At 40.0% G+C, this 13,130-nt stretch overlaps 1 protein-coding gene across 1 annotated transcript in view; it reads left to right on the top strand.

Annotated features, from left to right (window-relative positions):
- The window catches only part of hydin (HYDIN axonemal central pair apparatus protein), a 68,591-nt gene that overhangs the window by 14,669 nt on the left and 40,792 nt on the right, over positions 1-13,130 (top strand). The window contains exons 10-17 of the mRNA XM_079447096.1: positions 94-212; positions 1,009-1,232; positions 2,664-2,731; positions 2,841-3,076; positions 4,470-4,570; positions 4,644-4,779; positions 4,888-5,052; positions 7,621-7,773. Coding sequence (XP_079303222.1) covers positions 94-212; positions 1,009-1,232; positions 2,664-2,731; positions 2,841-3,076; positions 4,470-4,570; positions 4,644-4,779; positions 4,888-5,052; positions 7,621-7,773 — 1,202 coding nt within the window. The remainder of the gene's footprint in view (positions 1-93; positions 213-1,008; positions 1,233-2,663; positions 2,732-2,840; positions 3,077-4,469; positions 4,571-4,643; positions 4,780-4,887; positions 5,053-7,620; positions 7,774-13,130) is intronic.

Genomic DNA, 13,130 nt, shown 5'->3' with positions numbered 1-13,130 from the left:
TGATATTGTAGCCAGTGAAAATTTCACAGCCTGTTTCATTATGCTAACTTGTCCTTTTTTGTTTTCTCATTTGAATGTTCTGTACTTACATAGGTCGTGAATCTCGGTTGCCACTTAACATACAGGGAGAGGGTGTAGGCCCAAAACTGCAGTTCAACTTTGACTTTCTAGACATGGGAAACATTGTCATTGGCTCAAAACAGAGCTATAAGGTACAACTGAAGACATCCATGTTGCTAAAAACAAAAGTTTTAGATTAAATTACATTGCATCCCATTAAATCCTGTATTTAATAATTATTATTCAATAATTGAGCAGCTGCATGACACACTAAAGGTGCAAAATGGGTCCATTCTGACATTAAACTTAACTAATTAAATGTTTTATATTGGAGTAAGTGATACAGCTGGATGCAGTTAGTAATATTGTCCCCTTTCTAACCTTCAGCACAGTCTAAAAGACAAAACCACTTAGCGTTACCTCTTCCAAATCATTACACGGACTAAAGCATGCAGCCATGGTGGGAGAAAAAATATTGATGTAACAGAAGAACCCTTCAAAAAATTGATTTGCTGTGAAGCCATAGCAAGCAGGATCTCACATCAAATTTAATCAGGATGTTGCTGACAATCTGCCAAGTGTAGCATGGACTCAATGGTAGTTTTAATTGAATAATAAAAGCCCCTTATTATTACTGAGTCTTGAAATAGACCAGTGTTTGGCTCAGTTTGAATGCACTCAATTATGTAAACATTGTGGCTTTCCAATTCCTTTTGTTATTTGAGCTTTTGCATGATCCCAATAATATAATTGTCCTGAAAGTTTTGGATTGTTTGTTTGAATCTGATTTGTCTCTGTGGGCCTCTTTTTGAGGTAGTATCCAAGTGTATGATTAAACAACGTAAACTGATCCCACTGGTGAAAGAATGAAACAATTGGAAGTCTGTGCTGGCAAATACAGACCCTCTTTCTTTTGTGTTATCTCTGTCCGTTTTCTCTTCCTCTTAGCTGCTTCTGACTAACAAGGGACTGATAAAGGGTGCGTATAAACTAGTGAAGCCCAGTACAGTGTTGGGTCTTTGCTTTTCCTTCAACCCTTATGAAGGCGTGATCCCACCTGGAGCCTGCCAAACACTGGAGGTCCACTTCTCTTCTGACAAACTGGGTGTCTTCTCTGAGGAGTTACACTTCAGTGTGGTGGGAAACCCTGAGCCTATAATGGTCACTTTCAGGTAAACCTCATGGATTAACCCTTTAACTATGAACATGGCCTAATCAATGTTCATAGTTAAGGCCAAGACAAATATTCATTTTATATTTTCTTTTAATTAATATTTATTTATATTCCATTGTAAAAGTAAAATAGTTAACTTTTAATTATAATAATTATTATTTTAATTATTTAATTAATTTCTAAATGTGTTACCTTTGCTTCATATTCATATTTAAAACCTAGTTGAAATTGCTCCCTAGAGGATTAGGTTTGTCTGTACACAGTATGATGGAAATATTTAAATATATATAGATTTATGCATTTTAATCATTATCTTATCAGAAGAGACACTTGTTTTTCTCCATGCTAGACACTATTTATCACTTTATCAAATTCTGTCATGAATGAATTATTATCTAAACATTTGAGAAAGTCAAATGTCTTGCTTGGTATCTGTTAAATGAACCTCTTTTGTCTTAAATTGCTAATTTTCCACAACACTAGAACATTTCCTGCCAGTCCCTATTGCGTTCCATCGTTATGTACTAATGGCAGTTTTAAAACATTAACCCAACCGTGACATATGATAGATTGCGTTCATACACATTCCACCCTGGTAGGCAACATACTATTACAAGATCACAGTAAAACCGTTAAAAAAGGATCTTCTATTTGGTTTGAGTGTGTGTAGTGTGAATGTAATCCTAATGTACTCATCGTTGTCTTGGTTATGTAACCTACCAGTGTCAGTTGCGTTGCTTCAATACCATTTACAAATACTCTCCCGTGGCCTCATGGGATAGTAAAGTGTCCAATGGATGCTCATTTCAGAATCTAGCCGGAAGTTCTAGGTCTTCCATATACTATTTTATGAATACTGTGATTTCAGACATACTACTATTTTTACGTACTTTTTTCACTGGAATGTCGGCATATTCAGATGCAGCCCAAGTACTGCATAAGGTTAGCCAGAGTTGTTTTTTTGGTGCGATGAAGATATCCTTTGCCTGATGCAAGACTGACCCATATTTTACATCCCTTCCTTTAATCAACCGCCACTTATGACCATTAGTAAAAACCACCAATGTTTCTCCTTCACTCTTCGTTGTTTTAATCATTAGCTTATGGCTGATTAAATGAATCTGTATAGGCTGAACCTTAATTAAATGAACGAAGCAGAGCTCTGCTGAAATCTTTCAAACAAACTAGCACAAGCCACTTCCCCCTTGATTAAGATGGATTACCACCGAAAGTGCTGAGTGTAGACATTCCAAAACTACCATTCTGCCTTGTCATTTAAAAAGCAATGGCACTCATTCCTCGTTCCACTGGACTTCACCTCAGCAGCCTATTAGTTTTGTATAATTACTTGTAGTGTTACATTTTTAATAGTCTTCATTCTTGGCAAGTAGGTTTTTTGAAAGTTTCTGCATCCCTTCATCTCTTGCAGGGGGTGTTTAATTGGGCCTACATTCCACTTCAGTGTCCCAGAGCTCAACTTTGGGGAGGTATCCTTTGGTAAATGAACTTGCACTCTCCACTTCATCAGTCAGGATCAATGTTAGCGATTAATGCTTGTTTTGCATATTAGTTGTATAATCAAGAAGTCTTCTCTCACTGACCCAAGGGTTTCCGCAAACGCTGACATGTCGCCTCAGCAACACTTCAGTGGTACCCATGAGCTTTGGACTGCGGATCCCCGGAGATGGTACGGGACAGGCGAGCATAACTAGCATGGACCAGGTCGCTCAGCTGAATAGAAGTGAATGGGGACCGGGAGACAAAACCGAAAGGAGACCGAAAGAGTTTATCTTATCATCTAGCTCAGGCACAGTTCGGGCTATGGCTGAGATTGACATCCAGGTATGTTTGGTCTTTCTGATGCTAAGCCGAGCTGTCAACATGTTATCTCAGTGAATACCTCAAAGAGATTTGAATCAATTTCCCTATGCAAAAGCTGAAGTGACCCATCGAGACGATCCCTATGACCTGTCCGTGCCACAAACATCAACATTCTCTCAAGAGACTGAAACTTTGGTCTTTAAAACTAAGTGCAGCTTTAAACATCCGTTCAGAGAAGACCTTTAATCCCTATTAAACCTCAGACAGCTTGGACTTTTGAAAAAGGGCCTCTGTATTCCATTAATAGAAAAATGGGAGGTGTAATATATTGGATAAAGTGATAAATCAGAATAGTAGCTTGTTCCTCTCTCTCACTCTCTCTCTCTAGGGCTGTGATTATCTCACCCATACTCCTTTCACTGGTTGCCAGGTACCTTGCATACCTGTCATGTGGTGGTCTTTTCCCATCAATGGGAGCTGTCAGCACTTTGGAGGGCTAATCTGTTGGATGTGTCCGCCTGTCTTTGTGCTTCCGGTGGATGTGGGTGTCTCCTGTCAGTGTGCAAATGTGCCTCTCTCACTCTGTGACACGAGTGTGGCTCACCGTGCTCTAATGAGGCCTCAGCACAAGAATACATATTAGGGGCTTGTGGTTAGTCATATTAGTGAAATGGGATGATATTCCCAGATGCATAAAGCAGCTGGCCGGCAGCCTCCCAGACGTGTTCGCATAATAAAAGAATAGCTTCTGGAGAGTACTTTGCCGTTCTTCTCGGTTACATTTCTCGGTGACAGTTGTCTGTGATCCCATATGTGCGGTTTCAGAGCGCTTAATGCACTGCAGGGAGAGGAATATTGCTATCTGAACTGTTTAGAATAACACAGTGATTTGTGAAGCACTAAATTTAGACAAGCAGCTGTTAAATCTGTTCAAAGCTGTTTTAATTGTGATTTAAACAATTATAGTTAAGTGGTTTTGTTTTATGATATGATGACTGAGATATAAAATCTTATGAAGAATATTAACTTGCTTTTAAAATTTTGGGGTCAGTCAGATTGAATGAAAATTGAAAAGAAACAAAGGTTTTTATTCAGCACAGATGCTTTAAATTGATCAAAAGTGGCAGTAAAGTCTTTTATGTTGTTACAAAATGTTCTATGCTGTTCTTTCTAATCATCAAAGAATCCTAATAAATGTAGCTTGGTTTCCACTAAACTATTAAGCAGCACAACTGATTTTAAAATTGCTGAAAATGCAGCTTTGCCATCAGGAATAAATCACATTTTAGAATATATTCAAATATGAAGCTGTTTTAAATTGTCAATATTTCAGAATAATACTTTTTTAGCTGTATTTTTTAATAAATAAATGCAGCCTTGTTGAATATAAAACTACTTTTTGTTTGTTTTGCAGTTAACCTTTTGCTCCAACACGGTGCAAGACTACAATCTGGCTTTAGTGCTGGACGTTCAGAGTGTTGGAGAGGAAGTTTTGGCCCTCCCAATCAAAGCTAGGTAAAATGTAGTTTTGTATGGAAAATGAAGTGGTTTCTACACATCTTCAACTTATCTCTGAGTGTCCCTGTAGATGTGTTGTGCCAGATGTGGTCCTCAAGAACCCGGTTCTTCATTTCCAGGACTGTTTCCTGGGCCATCCCTATGAGCAATCAGTTGAGCTCATCAATGATACTGACCACCCTGCTTGCTATGGACTACTGCCTCAGGTGATTTCTGGAAAAAGTCAATGTGTTTTACATTGCAGGCCTTTCAAAGTTCTTAATCAGTATGTTTTGATGTTCAAGCAAATGACACATTTGTGTTTCTCTGTGCAGCCATATGAGAAGAACCCTACTCTTCTTTATTCAAGTCCTCATGCACGAGGGGTCATCCAGCCGTACAGCACAGAACAGATTCCATTAGTTTTTCAGGCCAAGACAGTGGGCAGCCTGCAGGAAACAGCTCACATTGCTATACTAGGTCGCCAAGACCCACCGCTGGTGAGTGTATGCACATATTATATTAGTGTTTACTTTACTCTTCAAAAGTTTGTGGTCGATAAGATTTTTTTTTTGACAGAAGTCTCTTATGCTCACCAAGGCTGCATTTATTTGATCAAAAATACAGTAAAAACAATACTATTGTGAAATATTATTACAATTCAAAATAACTATAACTGTTTTCCAATTCAACATAATTTTTAAATGTAACATTTCTTGTTATTATCAATGTTAAATGTTTGTGCTGCTTAATATTTTTGTGGAAACTGTGATATATTTTTTCAGGGCTCTTTTGAATGGATTCTTTAAATGTTCAAAAGAACAGCATTTATTTGAAACATATTTTGCAACATTTTAAATCACTTTACTATCATCTTTGATTATTTTAATGTATCCTTGCTGAATAAGAGTATTCATTTCTTTCTTTTTTTAAATGACTGCAAACTTTTGAATGTTAATGTTTGTTTACTAATTCCTCTAAATTTAACCATAAAGGGAAATGTCTAATTTTCCATCATTAAATGTCTATTGTGACATCACTATTATAACTAGCAGTGATACACATTGGGCTTAGAAAAAATGATAATTTAAAATTATTTTCCAATTTTTGTTTAATTTTAATTTTATTATTAAATTTTAATCATTTAATAATATTAAGAAAAAAATACTTAATTTGAATTACATTAAGAACTTAAAAAATTATACCATTCCTGTGGCTCAGTGCTAAAGAATGCACATTAAAAGCAAAAGTTGTTGTTTTTTATTCTAGGAAGAGTGGAAGGCTCTTTAAGAGCAGAAGCCTTGCCGCATTTTCACATGAGACACGGTTCTCCTCCTTAGCTATTACATGAGATACTGCGTTAAACAGCCTCCCTGTGTCTGTACTAGTGCTGCCATCAATCATCAGCCGCTGTTTACATTAAAATGATTAAAATGGATAATTTCATGCGTACACAGCCTTTTCTCTTTGTCAGAGTTTATGTTCACTGTTTTTTTTTTTTTTTTTTTTTTTTTTTTTTTTTTTTTTTTTTTTTTTTTTTTTTGGCCTGTCAGTAACACAGATAACACATGACAGTACGTATGTGTAGTTATGCTATCATCATTCACAGCCTTTTTTTTTTTTATATTATTTATTTTTTATTAATTAATTAAATTTTATATACCCTTTTATTTAACCATACTATGACCGACAAGACCAGGGGACAGAGGAAACAAGAGAGAGAAAAAAAATAAATAAAAAAAAAAAAAATTATAATAATAATAATAATAATAAAAAAAAAATAATAATTATAATTATAATGATAATAATAAAAATAATAATAATAATAAAAAAAAAAAAAAAAAAAAAAAAACAGACAATTTGCTTCGATACCTGCTGACAAAAAGAGAAAACAACAGAAGACACAACAGAAGACACAACATCAGAGAAACTGCAGCAACAACCAACATCTGTATGAATCACAATAAATTCTAAATGTTAAATGTTATTGAGCAACACGCATAACTAATATTACAAAGTAAGTTTTGAAGCAACAGCAGATCAGAACAATGTGTGTCTGTGAGCACCCGTTTTTACACCAATGTGAATGCTTGAGTGTACACCTGTGTGTGAGCGCGCTTGTGTTCATAAGGTTCCTCCATGTAAATGTTTAATAGTGTGTGTGTGGGGAACAACAGCCCCATCCCGCAAGGCATGAAGCAGGCATGGAAGAGACCCAGGCCCCAAACATCCGGAGGCCCCCCAGGTCACGGGGCCCCCAGGGGAACCACCGCAGGGACAACTGCGGCCCCCACCCAGAAAAGGGCAGAGGAGAGCCCGAAGGTGGGACATCCGACAGCCACAGTGTAGACACCCCAGGGTGCCGTGGCGGCAAGCCCGCAGGCTCCGCCGGCAGCCGACCACACCAGGGCAGACCGAGCCCTGGGCCCGGAGATCCAAGGGCCCCCCACCCCCCAACCGGGGCCCAGCAAGGCCAGTAGGGCCAGGCCCCGCCAAGCGACCGCCGAGAGTGGGCCAGCGCTCACCCGAGCATCCTACCCCGGCGCGAGAAACCACCAATGCACCGGCGGCATCCTCCACCGGCAGGGCATGGTGGTGGGGTGGGGGTCGACTGAGATGATGAGTGAGGTGGAGTCTAAGGCCCGACCTGACACATAGACGTAGACGAACAAGCACACATATACACAAGCATACGTTCCCACCCTCAAGCACGCAACGAATATTCTCACCCTCGCCCCACATGTAGACACACAAAAATGGACATGGTACCCACACTCACACTCCCTATATGCACTCTATACTCCTAGATCCAGGCACCACCACCCCCAGAGGGGTAATCAGCGCCCGATCCCGGAGCTGAACCCCCTTCGCTCTGGCGTGGGGACAGGAAGACCACCCCGTTATGTTCACTGTTAATAGATCTGGTAACATAGCAGTTTCCTATGCAGTGTTTGGTTTATGATTTTTTTGTTATCTCTATCAGTGAAACATCACAAATGGATTTTATTACATTTTTGGCAAAAGAATTTCAGTGCATTGCTAGATATATGTATTTCTTTTTTCTATAGGAGCTCCTGCTCTCCTGTGTTGGCCAGGGACCTTCTGTCTCTGTCACGGCTGCCAAACTGAACTTTGGCTGCATTCCCGTGCTGACTGATGTCACAAGGACTTTGCAGCTGTCAAACGACTCCCCAATCCCAGCCAGATTCCTTGCTCAAAAGGTGGGTTCTATTGTGACAGAAGGGATACAATAGAACAGTACTTCAGTACAGTACTTAAGTACTGTTTCTATAGGGCCTAATTTCCTCACCTGATGTCCATTCTGCTTTTTTCTTACTATGAGTCCAGTATCATGATCTTCTCTCTAAGTGTTGTGAATGATTTTAGATTAGATAAGATTTATATCACTACATGCCTTTTATAGATCCTAATTTCTCTTAATCTTCATTTTTCATTTTGGCCGCTCTTTGTATTAAATAAGCTTCCTTGATTCTCAGCACTGATAAATTTAGCATTAGGCTTTGTTTAATTAATCCCTGGAAGGATTGCATGCAACCACACACACACACACACATGTTGGTTTTTGTGGTTTATGGGGACTCTCCATAGGCGTAATGGTTTTTATACTGAACAAACTGTGTGTGCTATTGCCCTACACCAACCCTACACCTAAACTTAGCCCTCACAGGAGACTTTGTGCATTTTTAGATTTTCAAAAAAACACCATTTAGTATGTTTTTTTAAGCCTTTTGAATTACGGGGACATAGGCAGTGTCCTCATAAACCACCTTCATATTGTAATACCTCTGTCATACCCATGTCATTATACAAATTTGTGTCCTCATAAACCACATAAACATGCACACACACACATGCACATACACACACACACACACATACACATACACGAAGATACTTGGAAACATATATAGAAAAACCCATTCAGATATTCAGGGCATCCTAGATTATGGGCCGACAGTCATTGGTAAACTGATCCTGTCTTCTCCTCCAAGGCTGAGGACTTTCATAAGCCCATAGTTTTTACCAAACATTTTCCTGCTTTAGTCGATCCTGAATTTCATTACAGGCGCTCGATAGCATGGCTGAGTGCCAGGCAGATGCTGACAAGAGTGCCATGTGAATTGAAAATACTCAAAACGCAGTCTTTCGCTGTTATGCGTCCATCTGTTCATGTAGTTTCTGATAAACTAGTATTGTGAGTTTTTCGGAAAGATATGTCTCTCCTGAGACTGGCTTTTGGTTCCATTGTAAAGCTCTACAGCATGATGAAGTTTAAAGCAATCAATGGTGTTAAACCGTCTAATGCAGGTCTGATCTTATTATTGAAATTTCAGCTGGCTTGTTCTTCACTTGATTCCTCTCTCAAGGGGAAATCGCCCCAACCTCGATCTAGCTCCCTATCGACCGACTCGTCTATCTCTCTTCCCCTCCTCTATCTCTCTCCCACTTGCTTTGCCACTTCTCTTTCAAATGAAGACTTACGTAGTGATCTATGTCTCCCTGCTGACCTCCTTTAGTCCGGCGCAGTTCAAATGATAGGGCCCTCTGTCTTCCCTCTACCTGCTCAAAGGCGTTTCCTCCTTGCTGAATACTGAATTTGCAGTTTCCCTCTTCCAAGGGCAGCCTACTGCTGGTCATGACTGTGTTGCCATTGGCTTGTCCTGGGGCTAATCAGCAGAGAGGTTTTTTTTTTTTTTGTAAATTTAAACAAATACTATGACATGAGGTACACTATGAGTGTATATGCTTAAACTTAATCATAAATATTTTGCAATACATCCATGTACAGGAATATGATTACATTGTATTGTGGGTTAATGATTTGGCTGGTTAGCATTGCCTCATTAGATTCTGGTTCAAAACATATAATGCATTTCTGTGTTGATGACTATTCAAAGGTGTTTGTATAAAACGATTTCTTTTTCTTTTTTAAAGGAATATTTATTTTTATAAATAGAAAAATTAAATATGAATATAAATTACAATTTTAATGTTAAATATAAAGGCCTTTAAAAAGCAAATTCAGCTTTGCCATCACATGAATAAATTTCAAAATATATTAAAATAGAAACATTTCAAATTGTAAGTATATTATACTTATTTACTATATTATCAAATAAATGAAGCCTGAATATATTCAACATAAATTCAGTATATTCATGGTTCTGCAACAATATGTTTTATATTGTAGTGCTTATTTTGGAAATTAATATGTACAGTATGTACGCAGTATATACAGTGCCCTCCATAAGTATTGGAACAGTAAAGACAAAATTGCTCTGTTGGCTGTGGAGTCAAGACATTTGCAAATATGATTAAAAGATGAATTTGAGACAAAACTACAGAATGTCACATTTTATTATTAGCCATTTCAACACATACATGTTTTACCAAATAAAAAGAACAGCACTTTTAGAGTTCATCCCACTCATTGATGTGAGCATAAGTATTGGGACAGTTGAACATAAGGCAGATATAAAAGATTAAAAGCTATTATTTAGTTGCAGATCCATTGCGCACAATCACAGCAGTGAGTCTGTGACTCATAAACATCACCAGACTCTTGGTCTCATCCTTTGAAATGCTTTTCCCAGCCTGTAATGCAGCCAATTCCAATTGTTGCTTGTTTTGGGGAGTTTCTGCCTTTACTCTCCTCTCCAGCTGGTGAAATTCATGTTCAATCGGATTTAAATCTGGAGATTGACTTGGGCAATCTAAGACTTTCCATTTCTTTGCCCTTATAAATTCCTTGACTGAACTGGCAGGGTCAAGTCAAGTCAAGTCAAGTCAGCTTTATTGTCAATTCTTCCACATGTACAGCACATACATACAGAGAATTGAAATTGCGTTACCCTCAGACACTTGGTGTAAACAGTTAACATTAAACACGTTCAAATACAGATAATACGGTTTAAACATATGTACATACAACTCTATAGCTATACAAGTAAGGACATTGTAGAAAAAAAAAAAAAGAAATAGATAAAGTGGCATAAGGCGCATGGCAGATAGTGCAAACCAGTTAAATAAAAACAAAAATGTGCAGATATATTTGTAGTGCAAAAAGAGCTTATCAATGTGAGAACATTGTAGAAAATAAAAAATAAAAAAAAGATAGATGAAGTGACATAAGGCACATGGCAGAATAGATGGAGTGCAAACCAGTTAAATAAACCAAAACTGTGCAGATATATGTGTAGTGCAAAAAGAGCTTGTCAGTCTGAGGACATTGTAGAAAAATAAAAAAGATAGATAAAGTGACATAAGGCACATGGCAGAATAGATAGAGTGCAAACCAGTTAAATAAAACAAAAACAAAAACTGTGCAGATATGTGTGTAGTGCAAAAAGAGCTTGTCAGTCTGTTAAATTGACAGGAGAACAGTCTTTTTATGAGACTATCCGAGGAGGTAGTTTGCAGTCAATGCTGGATGAGGTAGTGATCAGTCCAATGCTGCACAAGTGAGAGGTGCTGGTCACAGTTTGTAAGTAGGTGGGGGTGGCTGGTCCTGGGGGTGTGGGGAGCCGTAGGGGGGGGGGGGGGGGGGGGGGGGTCTCATAGTGTCAGAGTTCAGTGTTGTATGGGGTAAAAAGAGGCGAGGGGGGGCAGGGACGGGAGGGAGTTCAGCTTCCTGACAGCCTGATGTATGAAGCTGTCCTTCAGTCTGCTGGTCCTCGCCTGGAGACTCCGCAGTCTCCTCCCTGATGGCAGCAGACTGAAGAAGCTGTGTGTCGGGTGGGTGGGATCACCTACAATGCGGAGGGCTTTGCGGGTGAGACGGGTGCTGTAGATGTCCTGGAGGGAGGGGAGAGAGACACCAATGATCTTCTCAGCTGCTCTCACTATTCGCTGAAGTGACTTGCGGCAGGATGCGTTGCAAGCGCCATACCACACAGTGATGCAGCTGGTTAGGATGCTCTCGATGGTGCCTCTGTAGAAGGTGCACATGATGGGGGTCGGGGCTCTGGCTCTTCTGAGTTTGCGGAGGAAGTAGAGACGCTGCTGTGCTTTCTTGGCCAGTGCTACAGTGTTGTTAGTCCAGGAGAGGTCCTCTGTGATGTGCACACCCAGGAACTTGGTGCTGTTCACTCTCTCCACAGTCGCACCGTTGATGGTCAGAGGGGCATGCTGAGTGTGTACTCTCCTGAAGTCGACAACAATCTCCTTCGTCTTCTCCACATTCAGAGAGAGATTGTTGTCACTGCACCACCCGGCCAGGCGGCTCACCTCGCTCCTGTAGTTTGTCTCATCTCTGTTGCTGATGAGACCCACCACAGTTGTGTCATCCGCAAACTTAATGATCATGTTAGAGTTGTGTGACGGTGTGCAGTCGTGGGTCAGCAGAGTGAAGAGGAGGGGGCTCAGCACACATCCTTGGGGGACCCAGTGTTCAGTGTGATGGTGCTGGATGTATTACTGCCAACCCGCTTGAGGTCTCCCGGTCAGGAAGTCCAGCAGCCAGTTGCACAGAGAGGTGTTGAGCCCCAGCTGGACCAGTTTGTGTGTGAGCTGTTGAGGGATGATTGTGTTGAATGCTGAACTGAAGTCTATGAACAGCATCCTGACATATGAGTCTTTTTTGTGTGAGGGCTGGGTGGAGGGCAGTGGCGATGGCATCATCGGTCGAGCGGTTGGACCTATATGCAAACTGGAAGGGGTCAAGTGAGGGGGGGAGGACAGACTTGATGTGGTGCATGACTAGCCGTTCAAAGCACTTCATGAGAATAGGAGTGAGTGCTATTGGACGGTAGTCATTGAAACAGGATGGAGATGACTTCTTCGGGACTGGAATGATGGTGGTAGCTTTGAAGCATGTGGGGACAACGGCCTGATTTAGCAAGATGTTGAAGATGTCTGTGAAGACATCAGTGAGTGTTTTGGGTCATTGTCCTGATGCAATATGAAGCACTTCCCAATGAATCTGGTGGCATTTTCTTGAATATTGTTAGGCAAGATGGTTTTGTACCCTTCCAAATTCATTCTGCTACTGTCATCATACATTAAGTCATCAGTAAAGTTGAGAGGGCCTGTTCCAGAGGCAGCCATGCATGCCCATGCCAAGACACCACCTCCACCATGCTTAACAGATGAGGCTGTATGCTTGGGATCATTGCAGTTCCCTTTTTTTCTCCACATTTTTGCTTTCCCATCGCTTAGATAAAGGTTCGTCTTTGTCTCATCGGTCCATAAACACAGTTCCAAAACTCTTCTGGCTCACCTTTGGGCTTTTTTGCAAACTCTAATCTTGCCTTTCTATTTTTGGTGCTGGTCAGAGGTTTGCATCTTGCTGTGTAGCATCTGTAATTCTGTGTCAAAGTCTCCTGAGGACAGTAAATTGTCAGAGCATCACCCCAGCTTTCTGGAAGTTGTTGGTGATTTTACAGACACGTCTTTTAGGATTAATTTTCACAGCTTTTATGATTTGTCTGTCATCAACTACTGTTGTTTTCTCAGCCGATCAGGTCGTTGTTGGTTGCTGGTGGTTTCCAAACTCTTGATTTCTCCATGCCTTTTGTTTTTGCTAGAGCTCTAACCGACTTTCACTTTTCTTTTAGCA

This window comes from Barbus barbus (assembly GCF_936440315.1).
Source record: "Barbus barbus genome assembly, chromosome: 22".
Classification (NCBI taxonomy): Eukaryota; Metazoa; Chordata; class Actinopteri; order Cypriniformes; family Cyprinidae; genus Barbus; species Barbus barbus.
The sequence above is the reverse complement of the archived record's forward strand: the minus strand, read 5'-3'. Positions and strand labels throughout refer to the sequence as shown.